We start from the raw sequence: 13,281 nt of genomic DNA, 5'->3' as shown, positions 1-13,281 counted from the left end.
CAGTGAAGTAGCACCTCCTGATGTCTAGTCTGAATCTACCCTCTGCCAGCTTGTGACTGTTATTTCTAGTCACTGCTGGTAGCGCTCAGGGGAACAGGGACTCCCCCAATCCCTGCTGGTCCCCTCTGACTAGTTTGTAACAGGCCACTAGATCCCCCCTCAGCCTTCTCTTGTGGAGGCTGAACAGGTTCAGGTCCCATAGCCTCTCCTCGTAGGGCCTGCCCTGCTGCCCCCTGATAATGCGAGTGGCCTCCTCTGGACCCTCTCCATGTTGTCCACATCCCTCTTGAAGTGCGGTGCCCAGAACTGAGTGCAGCACTCCACCTGATAGTGGTTGCCACCTAGACATCAAGCCACTGATTACAGGTCATTACCCTCTGAGCCTGATGCTCCAGCCAGTTTTCTATCCATCTTACAGTCCATTCATCCAGCCCATACTTCCTGAGCTTGCGTGCAAGAATGTTGTGGAAGACTGTATCAAAAGCCTTGCTAAAAATCAAGGTACCACATCCACTGGTCTCCCTGCATCCAGAGCTAGTCATCTTGCTATAGAAGGCAATCGTGTTGGTCAGGCATGACTTGCCTTGGTGAATCCATGATGCCTGTTCCTCATCACCTTCTTCTCCTCCAAGTGCTTAGCAATTGATTTCTTGAGGATCTGCCCCATGATTTTTCCAGGGACTGAGGTGAGGCTGACCAGTCTATAGTTCCCTGGATCCTCCTTTTTCTCCTTTCTTAAATATGGGCACTATGTTTGCCTTTGTCCAGTCATCCGGGACCTCTCCTAATAATGACCAGCAGCTCTGTAATCACATCAGCACCCTCAGGTGCATCCCATCTGGACCCATGGACTTGTATATGCCCAGCTTTTCTATGTAGTCCCTAGCCTGTTCTTTTGCCACTGTTGGCTACTCACCTTCTCCCCAAACTGTGGTGCCAGGTGCAGTAGTCTGGGAGCTGACCTTGCCTGTGAAGATAGAGGTCAAAGACATCCTTTTTCACTTTCCTCTCCTATATTTCTGCCTACAGTAAGGAAAAAAAAGTAGTGATCCTTTTCTAACATGCACCTGACAATAGCCTTCCAAAACTTTGTTGGCTGTTACAATGGGTTCTGCTTAGAGTTTTCCAGAAATCTATTTAGTCTCTAACTAATACAGAAGGTAGTTGCCTGTTTCCTGAAGATGAGCGCAAATGTGAGAGAGAAAACAGAAAACAAAAAATACTTTCTGCTTTAAGTATCTCGGTTCATTTTCTATTTAATGCTGTGAATGCACTTGTGCCAGATGGTCATCTTTAAGACCACAATATTTTAGGACTTCATACCCTCCCATGTCTTATACTTTGTAAAGGAAATAATAATAATAATAATAAGAAGAAGAAGAAGAAAAATCTGTGCAAGCTGGTTCTGTAGTTGAATGCCTCATATATGGCATCAAGGCTTCCAATTTTTGGGCCCTGTGCTTAGACTTTTCTCTACTGGAAATTCCCTCAGTTTGTCTATCAACCTGCAGGGCAAGATTCAAGACCTTATTTATTAGCATTTGATTAACTGTTCTTATTTTGTTCTTGTTTTGTGGTTTATTGTCTATAATTTAAAGTGCCTAGCTGATGTAGAGATAGGTACTATAGAAGTTAGTAAGATAAATGTTATAAAAATTCATTAAGTGGAAAGAGAGGTCCAAGGGCATTTTTTCCCATTCTCTAAGCAAGAGTTATTTTCAGATTCCTATTTATTTTGTTTTTTTCAAATTATTCCCAAGTGTGAGCTGATGTAGTATGCATCAGATATTTCACAGTTCAAAGCAAAGCCAGTGGTTTTTGCTTTACCACTTTTATATAGTTTTCCTCAATCTTTATTTTCATACATTTAGACAAGTACTTTGTACTTCTTTGTTTTGTCATTGGGAAAGCTGAGGGACAGAAATTCAGTGACTTGATGAGCTTACACAGGATACAGAGTGGATCAATTTAAATTACGATATTAATCATGATTTAAAATCAAGAAACACAAACTTTGATCCAAGTTATCATTTTTATTTTATTTTTCACTACAGGTCACTGCTGACCATGTTGGGGTGGGTGGAGTGAGTTTGTTTAGAGTTTTATAAGTAAAGTATGCTGAACAAAAGTAGCATTCTTCATAATGAGAACTGAATTAATTGTTTCAGATTATCTAGTTCTTCAAAATTTTAGAGTTAGTACAGCTTATCTTTTCATACCTAGTTTATTAGTAGGTAGACTTATTCCTTCCTTTCATTCTTGATTTTATCAGGTTCTAATCAGTTTCTTTACTTTGAGTGAAAATTTCAGTTGGTCATTGAATGGAGTTAATTGAATAATCCAGAACAAAGAAAATTATGGCCTCTGAAAATGTATGAGAGAAGCTACTGCTCTCAAAAGCTGGTTTAGTACTTTAGCAAGCTTTATTACCAGTCTTTTAGCCAGTGATTATTCAACAGATAATTGGTGCAACTTTCCTTAAAATGTAAGCAGTAAGCACTAGGCCTGTGCGAATAGGCAACTATTCAATTTGGCTGATTCGATTTGGAAATGATTCGGAGCTGATTCAGAGATTCGGCCATAGGGTATAATGGGGAAATCAATGAAATATCTATAACTTTGTTGTTTTTGGTGTGTTTTGGCAAGTTTCATCTGAATCAGCCAAAAAACAACAAAGTTATAGATATTTCATTGATTCCCCATTATACCCTATGGCCAAATCTCTGAATTGATTCGGAAGCTCTGAATCTATTCGGAAAGCCTAAAGCTTCTCGTGATTCAATTCGGATTCATAGATTCTGCCTCTGAATTGTCTGAATCATCTCAGAATCGGAATCATGATCCAAAGCTTTGCACAGCCTAGGAAACACACATTCCTTCATATAGTTTTAGTTTAATTTTTATTATTTGACTATATAATATTCAGTTTGAGCTTTGGCCTAGCTTTATCATAATTTAAAATGAAATTTGAACAATTTATTATTTTTAGAAAGTTATTAATTTTTTTAAATCACCTGTTTTTATCTACCCTGAGTTTTCCATTATTAAAAAAAACAAACATCACAAAACTAAGACCTGTTTTTCCCCACTCGGATGCTCTTGCTGCTAGATAGTGCTACTGATGGCCAGTCAACTTAAAACTTCTATCAAATTCCATTTGGTTTCAAGACTGTATTAGTTTTGCAACTAACAGGCTGGCCTTTCAGGGCCAGGTCTCAGTGCCGGCCACCTGCCTGTTCTGGGCTACACCCCTGCCTCACTCGTTTGCCACGCCTTGATGAAAATAATATGAATGTTACTTTGAGGGCGGAAGGCTGCCCATTGCTCAACCTCCTTATAACAAAGGCTTAAGTATACACTCTGACCTCCCCTTACATGTGTCCCATGGCTCACAGCTGTTTCTGTGTCACATCCAGTATTTCCATATTGTCAGTTCCAGTATTTCTGCCACATCTGGTATTTCCATATTATCTCATCTGATATATCTGTTTCCCCAAGTCAGTGGTTCTGCCCCTCACTGGGGCCACTCATCTTTACCATTCTAAGCTAGGCCGCTTCATACTCCCGGCCCCTCACTAGGCTGCTGAGGTCTTTCACTCAGTGGGGGTCAGGTGGCTGCTGCCATGCCTGGCCCCCTGCACTGGGGTCTTTCACCCTGTAGGCTCAGGTGGCTGCTGCTATGCCTGGCCCCTACACTGGGCTCAGGCAGCCCTGACACCCATAGGCAGGGGCTGGGGTTATAACGCACCCCTTCTCACCTTTCACCAGGGAGGTAACTGCCCTGGCATTTCCTGGGGACTCCCCCACCACAGGGAGTCCCACCAGGCCACCCTTCCCTGGCAGGGTGGAGTTTCAGGTCATGCCCAGGACCAGGACCCTCGAAACCATCCCTATAGCTCCTGCCTGTACCTCCAAGATGTTCCAGGAGTAGCTCAGCCTGATGTTGCCTCCTGGCCTGCTCAGCACTGATTGCTGCTTTATTCTCTGAGGGCCTGGGTTAATATGGAGGCTGCTCTGTCCCTTTTGCCAATCCCCAAATCCTCCTAGGGTCATGTGCTAGCCTTGATGAGGCTAGCACCCACCTGCTGGCTGCTCCACTGCCAACTAGAAACCTTAAAGTGGCAGGCACTGCAGGTGCTCTGCTAAAGCAACAATCTATTTTATTTTTCCAATTATAACTTTTAGGTAAGTGTTTTATATAATGTGTAAGGATAGTATGTATTTGTTTATGGAGTCTGGCTTCTCATTTCATATTGATTTAAGAATAGGATATCTCCCTTCTCTTTTCAGTTCTGCCCTTAACAAGGCAAAACTTTTAGCAAAACATGAAACCTCTAATTCCTTCAAACTTTTCCTCAAAAATGAAACCTCTCTCTTTCTTTGATTATCTGAATCTGAGTCCTGATAAAATGGCCAGATATTTTCACAGTTGAAAATGCTCAAGCCTATCCTTAAAAACTAAGACAGACTCTTTTAAGCTGAAGTTATTTTCTTTCTGTGAAATGCTTCTTTCCCTTAGGACTATTAAAATACACAAGTCTGTGTGGATCATGCAATGCCCTACAAGTTTCCCAGAACCTTCTCTTTCATCTCGCAGATCACTATTCCTTTATAGCTAATCATGGTGTTTTTCTTTTATATTTGTTTGTACATCAGGAAGTTTAAGTCCTGATCCAACAAAGTAGATAGGCACATACTTAAGTGCTTGGCCAAAATTGGTCTATAATGTGTCATCCAAGCTCTTTTTAGGTTTCATTTGGTTCTGCATCTTTCTCCTGGAATCTATATGAGTTCTTGCACAACACAGGAATATTATTTCCATTGGTCTTTAACACACTAAAAAACCTCCATCATCCAGTTTATATACAATACATTTGTAAAAATAAGAAAGTAACTTTTGCTACTGTGAGGTGTGGGACTGTGATGCACCCTGACCCCAGACACAGCCTGGTGCACCTTTGAGAGGCACTTCCAGAGTCTTCTCACACCTTGAGGGGTATCCTTCAACCCTAAACCTCTCCCCCATGTGCTGCTTGACCACTGAGATGTGCCAGGAACCAACTCCTTGGCCTGTGCCACCCATCTCACCCGGGTCTTGCCAGCTCTTAGAAAAGGGTATTTTTCCAGCTAGAAGAATCACATTTTTGTTCAGTCATGTGCTCAGAAAAGAAAGATACCCCACTTCCTTTGAAGAGACTTGCCTATATGGTCAAATGCTTTGAGGTTACTGTTATCACTGACAGTAAGTTTATTATAAAAGATAACAAGCTTGTTCTTATAAAAACAAGAGCAAACATAAGAAATCAGGAATTATATGTTGAGGTACAGATAGAGGTATAAGAATGAACAAACACAAGAAAATATTAGAACAATAATCTGATTTTACCCTGCATCTTAAACCCAACAATGCAGCCTCTACTCAACATGCTAGCTGAGGCACCAAAGCACCTTATGCCCAGAAAGCTTTATATGAATCCTTGCTTTTCTGGCAAGGCTTAAATATGATTTCTTACCTGACTCTTGACACACATGATCCATTAGGTTTTTGGTTAACCCTTACTTTGCATATAACTCCCTGCTCCCCAAGTATGTATGTTTATCAGACCAGAAGGACTCCCTGATCTACTTATGACCAGGAAAATATTTGCATCCTTTCACATATAATTAAAAGATAGTCTGTCACTTAATTTCCCCACTGTAATAAATGTCATTATTTGGATAGCCTGTTTTCAAGTTATTTTCCTGCTAGGGTCTCTTCTTTTAAGGTTTAAACTCATCTTTGTCTGGAGGAGCCGTCTCATGGGCAGGGATCCTGATTTTCTCTGATTTAAAAAAAACCCCCCAATTTTCAGTTTTAAAAAAGTAACCCAAAATCCACATTTTCCCATGATAAAAATGAAACACCACTAATATATATAAGTAGTGCTTCATTTTTATCATGGGAAAATGTGGATTTTGGGTTACTTTGATTTCACCCGAAAATTGGCAATTGTTTTTTTTTTTTTATCAGAGAAAACTAAGATCCCTGCTCATGTGCCTTAGAGCATGTCTGCAAGGGTCTGTTTGCTTGACTATTTAATACCTATGCTAGATCCTAATTACCAGTGACTATTCCTCTTAAGACATTTAGACATTAGGCTTTGACCCTCCCCCAGGTATGAAAAAAGTCACTGTTTAGGGAGTGTCACCTGAAAATCATTGCTATATCATGTAATCTTGGCCCTATTATAATGTATAAGGAATTTACTTTATGTTAAATACCACAATGCATATAAAAATAAGGATGATACAGCTGAATGCAGCTTAACCCCACATATCTGTAAAAACTACACGTCATATAAGTAAAAAGAAAGCAAGAAAACATATGGCATCCACTGAATACCTCAAAATATTGCAGGGTTCACGACAGGAGCTTTGTTTGATGATGTGTGACAATATGGCATCATTATTCCTTTTTCTGAATCTCATGGATTTCTTCCTCTCAGCTGTTTGTTGTCTTTGAAGGAGCAAGAGTCTAAATGTTGCACTATGTAAGGCCTTAGTCTACTCGGTCTTTAGTCACTACTGGAAATGTAGGGCATTTAGCTCAGCTGTTAATACCTTCTATCTTCTGTTCCTTCTCCAATAGCAATTCTTTTTTCTTCAGAAATGGAGAAGGAGTAAATGAAGAAAGGAAGGACAGCTATCTTCCTCTTTATGCCTTCAAGCCCAGGGGAAAATGAGGCAATTTTTTAAAATTATATTTGCCTTTCCTAGCAACATATTTGTTTTGCACAAGCTTTTTTCATGGGTGCATAGGAGGTTTCTTCTGTTCCAGGATTTGACAGAGGGTCAGAGAAGGGGGAGAGAGATTAATTCTTTCAGCTAGTTGCTGCTCATAAAAAACTTGCTTTTTGACTCTGTGTGTGTGCACATGCATGCATGCACACAGGCAAGTGTGCATGTTCACAGATGTGCATGCGTGCATGCACTGATTGACATGGTATAAATGGTAATGGAATAGGAGGTCTAGAAGTGGGCTTGAGCCTCGAAAGGTGAACAAATATTTGTTTCAAATAACTTCTTAAACTGCAAGGAAAGCTGCCATGAATAGGTCTAGAGTCTGACTGAACCATAGAAATGTGTTCTCCCATTTGGGAAAAGATACATTTTACCCATAGGCCTTATTTAAGGATTATGTGGGAAAGACTGGGATAACTTGACAAATCCTGCATGTGCACAGTTCTTTTATCATATTACAAATAGAAATTAAGTGTGGTTCATAGAGATGGCCTACTCCCATCATCTTGTTAAACATCTGAAGGGGTTCTTTGGTAACAAAAAAACCCCCTATGTAACACTTACAAAGGTTGAAATAAGGCCTCTGTTTTAAAATGTATGCTGAACTGAGAAAAATCTTCCCTAGAGCTGAAAAAGACCAAAACTAATTTGTTTATTGGACACAGGATACTCAGAAGCTTTCCTATTCCATCCAGGGACTATTAATGAAAAGATGATAAAGAAATGTGTGATTTGGTTCACATTTATCCTTCTATTTTCCCTCTATTTATCTAACCTTATTTGCTTAAGTCTGGTTACTGTAACAGGAGGCCTTCTTGGGGCCGATTTTCCTGTGGTCCTCCAACCTGTTTCTGGGCTAGCTGCCCGCCTTCTCACTTGCCACACCTTGATGTTAATTAAGCGGGAGGCTGCCCATTTCTTGCCCTGATGTCAGGGGGCGCTGTCTGCAGCCCTGTTCCTCCCCTACACTGCAGCCCAAGCCGCGGAGATGATACTGGCATTGTCTTGCCTAGGCCTCATTATAATTCGGCCCCTTGTCCTCGCCAGGCTCTTCACAACCCTGTCTCTGCACCTGTCAAGTATTGCAGTCACTTGTAGACCTGTAGGACACTGCCTGCCGCTCGACTAGGGTGTTCTTGATTCTAGTTGGTGATCTACATGCCCACATTTCTTCTGCCACGACTTGATGTTAAAGGAGTTGGTTCATTACCTGTACATGTAGTCCAATTAGTAGTCTCACTGTCGTCCTGCAGGGTCCTACGTTCCTGAGGGCTCCGGCAGCCCTACACCCTCGCCCATTCCACCGGGTTCTGACCAGCCAGTTGGTCCTGCCACATCTCCTCAGTTCCAATCAAAACAAACAACAAAAGACAGGAAAAAAAACAAGAAAACAAAGAAGGCTCTCATGGCCTGTGTTGTTGTTCCTGCTGTTTGCAGCCAAGCTCCAAACAAAAATTGACCTTCGTGTGGTCAGTCCCTCTTTGGTGGCTCTCTCCCTCTCTCAGAGCCTCTTGTGGAGATTGCCATGATTCCTTTTAGCACCTTAAGTCCATCTATGACACCATCTTATTGGCTTGTGCCACTTTTACATGCATTATGGTACCGCGAAAGTCTATAGTGCCCCTCTATTAGGGGTATTACGGAACCATTCTCTCTGCCGGGCTTCACCAGCTCCCCTCGTGTAAACAAACAGTTCTGTGACCCATGGGGTCAGTAGTCTTGGCTCTAAGTCCCTGCTGTGGGACTTACTCTCTGCAAGAGTCTCCTACCAGCCCTCCACGTTGCTTTTAGAGTTCCCTGCAGCGTGTGTCAGCTCGCTCCTCCTCCTCCTCCTTCCAGTTTTGTGCTTTTCCTCTTTTCCTGTCCTGGGCTCTTCTTTATATTGGCGTGGGAGTTCTCTGCCCCTCTCCTCCTGAAACACATGGGTAGGGGAGATTTCTGCCGGGCTCCTTGGGGCTGTGGACCTGAGGTCGCTGAGCCTTTGTTTAGCCCGTGTACTTTGGAGCACAGTGGTTCCTTCTCTCTCTCACAGCGCCCCTGGGCGTTGGGCTCCCCATGCTGTAGTGGGCCCCCAATGAGGCCTCATCCTTCCCCAAATAGTCACACCCAAACCCCCGATGTTATCAGACAGCACACAAACAGCCAACATCCATGAGTCCCTAGGCTGTAATGTAATGCAAAACTCACGTCATGCTCTGCCCCTTTAGAAGAGTGAAACTCCCTCTCTGAGGCTCAGTGTCTAGTAGGCAAGGATGCCTTATGGGCTCTTGGTGTCCCCTTTGTTCTAAGGGTAGCGTATCTGCCAGCTACCACATCTCTGGGCCCTTCCTTCCCCTTTGGCTGCTGGTAGAGAACCAATTGCCTGGTCCCAGCCCTATGGTTTATATGGGCCTAGGGCCCTGCCTCTGGCCAGCTGACCAGTTGCAGGTGCTGCCAATTCCCTCATTAACCAGTTGTCATGGCAACCTGCACCCATGTTTTTATCTGGCTCTGTGCTCTCTCCCCGGGCAATCTCTGCTCTAAGAGGACCAGGCACCTTAGTGCCCTGAGACAGTTACCAAATACATTTAGTGTCTTTTTTAATGGTCTGCTCAGGTTTTGTGTTTGTGTATGGATGAGACTAAACCCCAAACATGACATGTAATAAACCTCAAACATGAAATGTATAAACAATTATTTATAGTGATAGAAATTTTCCACTGCTAGAAATGATTCTGGGAGCAGGAGTAGTAGTGATGTTCAGTCTAAAACTGCCTTTTCTTCCCTGCTCCTTGCACCTTCCCAAGACTGGCATGTTAGTAAGTCACTTGCCAAAGATTATCATTCCCATGGAATAGAAGAACTTCAGCTTTTATGAGAGGCAAGAAGGTGGATCTTTTAATGGATCAACTCAATAGATGGGAGAGAAGTTAGGCAATCTTTTGGGGCCAAGGGGTGCTTATATACATGCAGCAAGGCTGCTCTGACGCACTGTAATTATGCGATTAAGAGAGTCTGCTGGAGCGTGGTAATTACTGTGCTCTAGCAGACTCTAACATCACTTGTATCGGCATCCCTGTGCTGGAAAATGGTGGCAGGGGGCTTTAACTAAAGCTCATTTGACCAGCTTTAGTTGAAGCACCCCTGCTGCCATTTTTCAGCCCCGGGACACTGATACTGTGACACTCTGTGCTCTTTAATTAAACTGGCTCCCAGAGACCCCTCCATTCCCAGAGCACGTGTATAAATGCCCCAGGTGTCTTTCCTCTTGTCAACATCACTCCATACCTCCTTCAGCTTGTACGACAGTTAAAACATAGGAAATAGTAATTAGGATATAAGCTCTGCCATCCACAAATGACTAAAAACTTATATGAAATAGATGCATCCCTGTTAACCTGGATCCAGAGAGACCATGGTTATGCAAATCATGGTAATAGACAAAGTATCTACTGCCAGGTTTACTGGACAAGTGATTTGTATTGCTGAGTGGGGTCATCAGTTTTAAGTCATTGTGCTGATTACAAAAAGTGTAAGCTTGTAGCAGTAAACTTTTGATTCATTAGATATCCTTGAGAAAAAAATTCAATGAATTAGTAAAAAGCTTTCCTTTTACTGAATTTGCTGGGAAGCCATCCTCTAATGACCTTTATATGCTAAGTAGGATTTCCATTCTGAATGCTATAAAGGTATCCATTCTGAATGTTATTCCACTTTGAATACTATAAAAGTGTGAACTTTTTTTTATGGAGGATGACACATTGAAATCTGAGGATTTTCTAAGATTTGTCTAAAAGGTTGATTTTTAAGCCATTGTGCTGAACAAACTTCAATTCCCCAGTAAGTTCTGGAACAATATTGTTCAGTTAACCACATAGTTGAACAGCTCAACTATGGTTGTTTAGACTTCTCTACATTACCTTGTTTCAGAATATGACAACTTGGCCTCAAGGAAATGCCTTTTCATACTTAATTCTGCCTTAAATCTGCTTAAATCTGCCTTAAAAATGCTTAGATCTGAATAATGGGATTCAGTGATTTTTTTTCTAAGAATGTTATTGAGATATCATGTTGGTAGGTCCACTTGAAGTAATAAGGTATTTATTATAAGGTAATTATATTTTTCTATCCAGAATATCTGAATGGCTTTTCAGACATAAAATAATAATCTCTGATACTTCAGCATGTCCCATGAAAGAGGGGAACTTAAAAATATATGAGCATAATGGTATGTATGTTATGATTGAGATGGAAATATAATAAGATAAAGTTGAGTGATAGAAATTTGGACTGAAAATTTGACAAAAAAATTGTAAACCCTGAAAGCTTATAGCGTGTGTAATATAAAATTCTAGAGAATGCATTGCGGGGCAATGAGCTAAATGACCAAATAAGACTCTTCCATCTTTAATTTCCTTACTTAATCATATGGAAATTGGTTTAGACTTCTGTGTCATCTTTCTCCCATTACTTTCTCCCACTTCTTGGTTTTTACACTGTCCCTATTTCTGTAATTTTTAAATATTTATAACAAAGGTTGGAATGACTCATTAAGTTTACCAATAGTATTGCACTGTGGGTTTAATCAAAATTGACATACCTATGACCATTCAATTTCTCTAAATTACAGCAGCAACAACAGCAAAATATGGAAGAAAGATAACACAAAAGATTAAGTGCAAGCCTAATTTGATAATCATGTGCACCTCCTGTATTTAGAAAAAGTTTATGCTGTAATTCAGCCAGAAGCATTTCTTCATTAGGGCACTTAAAGTTAATAGTTTAGAAACCAGGTACAGTTTTCCAATGTCTGAAATGCTTATATTAGTTGAGGTGCAAATGTTTTTAAACTCAGTTACAAAGTATGTTTCATGTTGTTTAAAAATGTGAGAAGCATATACAAGGGTATAAATTCTTAGGCTTCTAGGACTTTCACGTTGAAACATTTTATCATCTTTTGTATAAACAAGAGTCATAGGCTGGTGGTACTCAACTTCTGGCTCATGGGGCCTTGTCACCTGCTCCCTGGGGTTTCCCATAGGTCTAGAAATTTGATGGTAGGGGAGCAGTGAGTGTTCCAAAGCCTTGGCAAGTAACATTACCACCGCACCCCTGCTGCCAAACTTCCAGACCCCTAGCAGGGTCCTTCAGGCCAGAAGATGTGACCCCATGTGCCAGATCATGTCAGCATGTGTGGTTGCTCCAGAAATGGATCCTGGCATGCAGTCAGGGCAGTGTATTGGGCCAGATTCAACACCTGGGTCTAGAGCTGTACATCAGATTGCACCTTTGCAGACTGGCCCTATGCCATCACCTGGCCCGCAAGGCCAAAATGTTGATCACCAGTGACATGGCCTAATGAGCCAAGATTTTTAGAAGGTCTGCCATCTTTATTTGTTACCCACTGGTGCTTTGGGTTCATTCTTGGAGACAAAGGAAATAAGCCAATGCTGAGTAATGTATATAGTGTAAATTTTACCCTGTTTCATGAAACTGAATGGATGTGTAAATTTGCCCTTTGTGCCATATTCAGTCTGAGTACTTCCATATTACCTTTGTGAAGTTGTAACAAGTTATCTGAAGAATTTAATTTTCTTCATATTGTGTAGGCTGCAAAACAAGCTTGGAATATTTTAAGGTGTGATGGTGTAGAGTGGTATATGTGCTTTTCTTTTTCTCTTTCTTTTCTTTTCCTAGAACCTGTGTCCTACATGCTGCTGTCTACAGCAATAGGTCAGCATGCAATTTTTTTCTATGTTGGGATTAGTTCTATTTTAGCACTACATGTAAATACCACGTTTTTTTCCCAAATATACAGCTCTCTAATTCTGCTGCATTGGAAGGGAAAGGGCAGTTAAAATTTACTTCTGGACGATGGAGCCCACATCACAACTGCACACAAGTTGCAACAGCCAATGACACTACCATTCGAGGATGGGATACACGAAGCATGAGGTAATGAAAAAATGCTCCTTTGGTCTTAAAGAGGTATTTTTTCCTTAACGTTTGTATTAAAAATTGAAAATAATATGGTTACATAGTTAATGAATGGGTTTAGATTGCATAATAACATAATATAATAATGCAATAATAACATAATATAATAAGCAATAATATAACAATAACATAATATAATATGTAACTTTAATAAAAAAGTTTTCTCTTTTTTTCTAAGCACCAAATCTGACTTGCATATTGAGTTATTGAGGAACTATGCAGTGACTGCAATTTGTTGGTTCAGTACACAGTCTAGGCATTACTTAAGCTGAACTGCTCTGTAATTAAACTTGAAAATCAGTATTTAAATCAAACTGCCTGAACTAATGGTTGCTTCCTTACTGCATTATTTAAAGGTGATTTAAATCTTTAGATATAAGCTAAAGTTTTACTTTTATGATTTTAATAATGATAGTATCTAAGATTCTAACATGCTAGTTTTACATAATCCTGGATTTATTTAAAAAAAAAAGTATGACCAAAGACAAATAAAACCTTTCAAATATACAAAATAAGGGACTTCTT

The 13,281-nt window shown here is 40.7% G+C and overlaps 1 protein-coding gene across 3 annotated transcripts in view; it reads left to right on the top strand.

Annotated features, from left to right (window-relative positions):
* Positions 1 to 13,281, top strand: part of TSSC1 (tumor suppressing subtransferable candidate 1) — a 231,770-nt gene that overhangs the window by 152,498 nt on the left and 65,991 nt on the right. For all 3 annotated transcript variants that reach the window (XM_019520704.1, XM_019520706.1, XM_019520705.1), the window contains one exon: positions 12,578 to 12,714. In XM_019520704.1, coding sequence (XP_019376249.1) covers positions 12,578 to 12,714 — 137 coding nt within the window. The remainder of the gene's footprint in view (positions 1 to 12,577; positions 12,715 to 13,281) is intronic.

The sequence above is a fragment of the Gavialis gangeticus genome, unplaced genomic scaffold, assembly GCF_001723915.1.
Source record: "Gavialis gangeticus isolate Ggan-Ray unplaced genomic scaffold, GavGan_comp1, whole genome shotgun sequence".
NCBI lineage: Eukaryota > Metazoa > Chordata > Crocodylia > Gavialidae > Gavialis > Gavialis gangeticus.
Note: the sequence above shows the minus strand (reverse complement) of the source record. Positions and strands in the feature narration are given on the sequence as shown.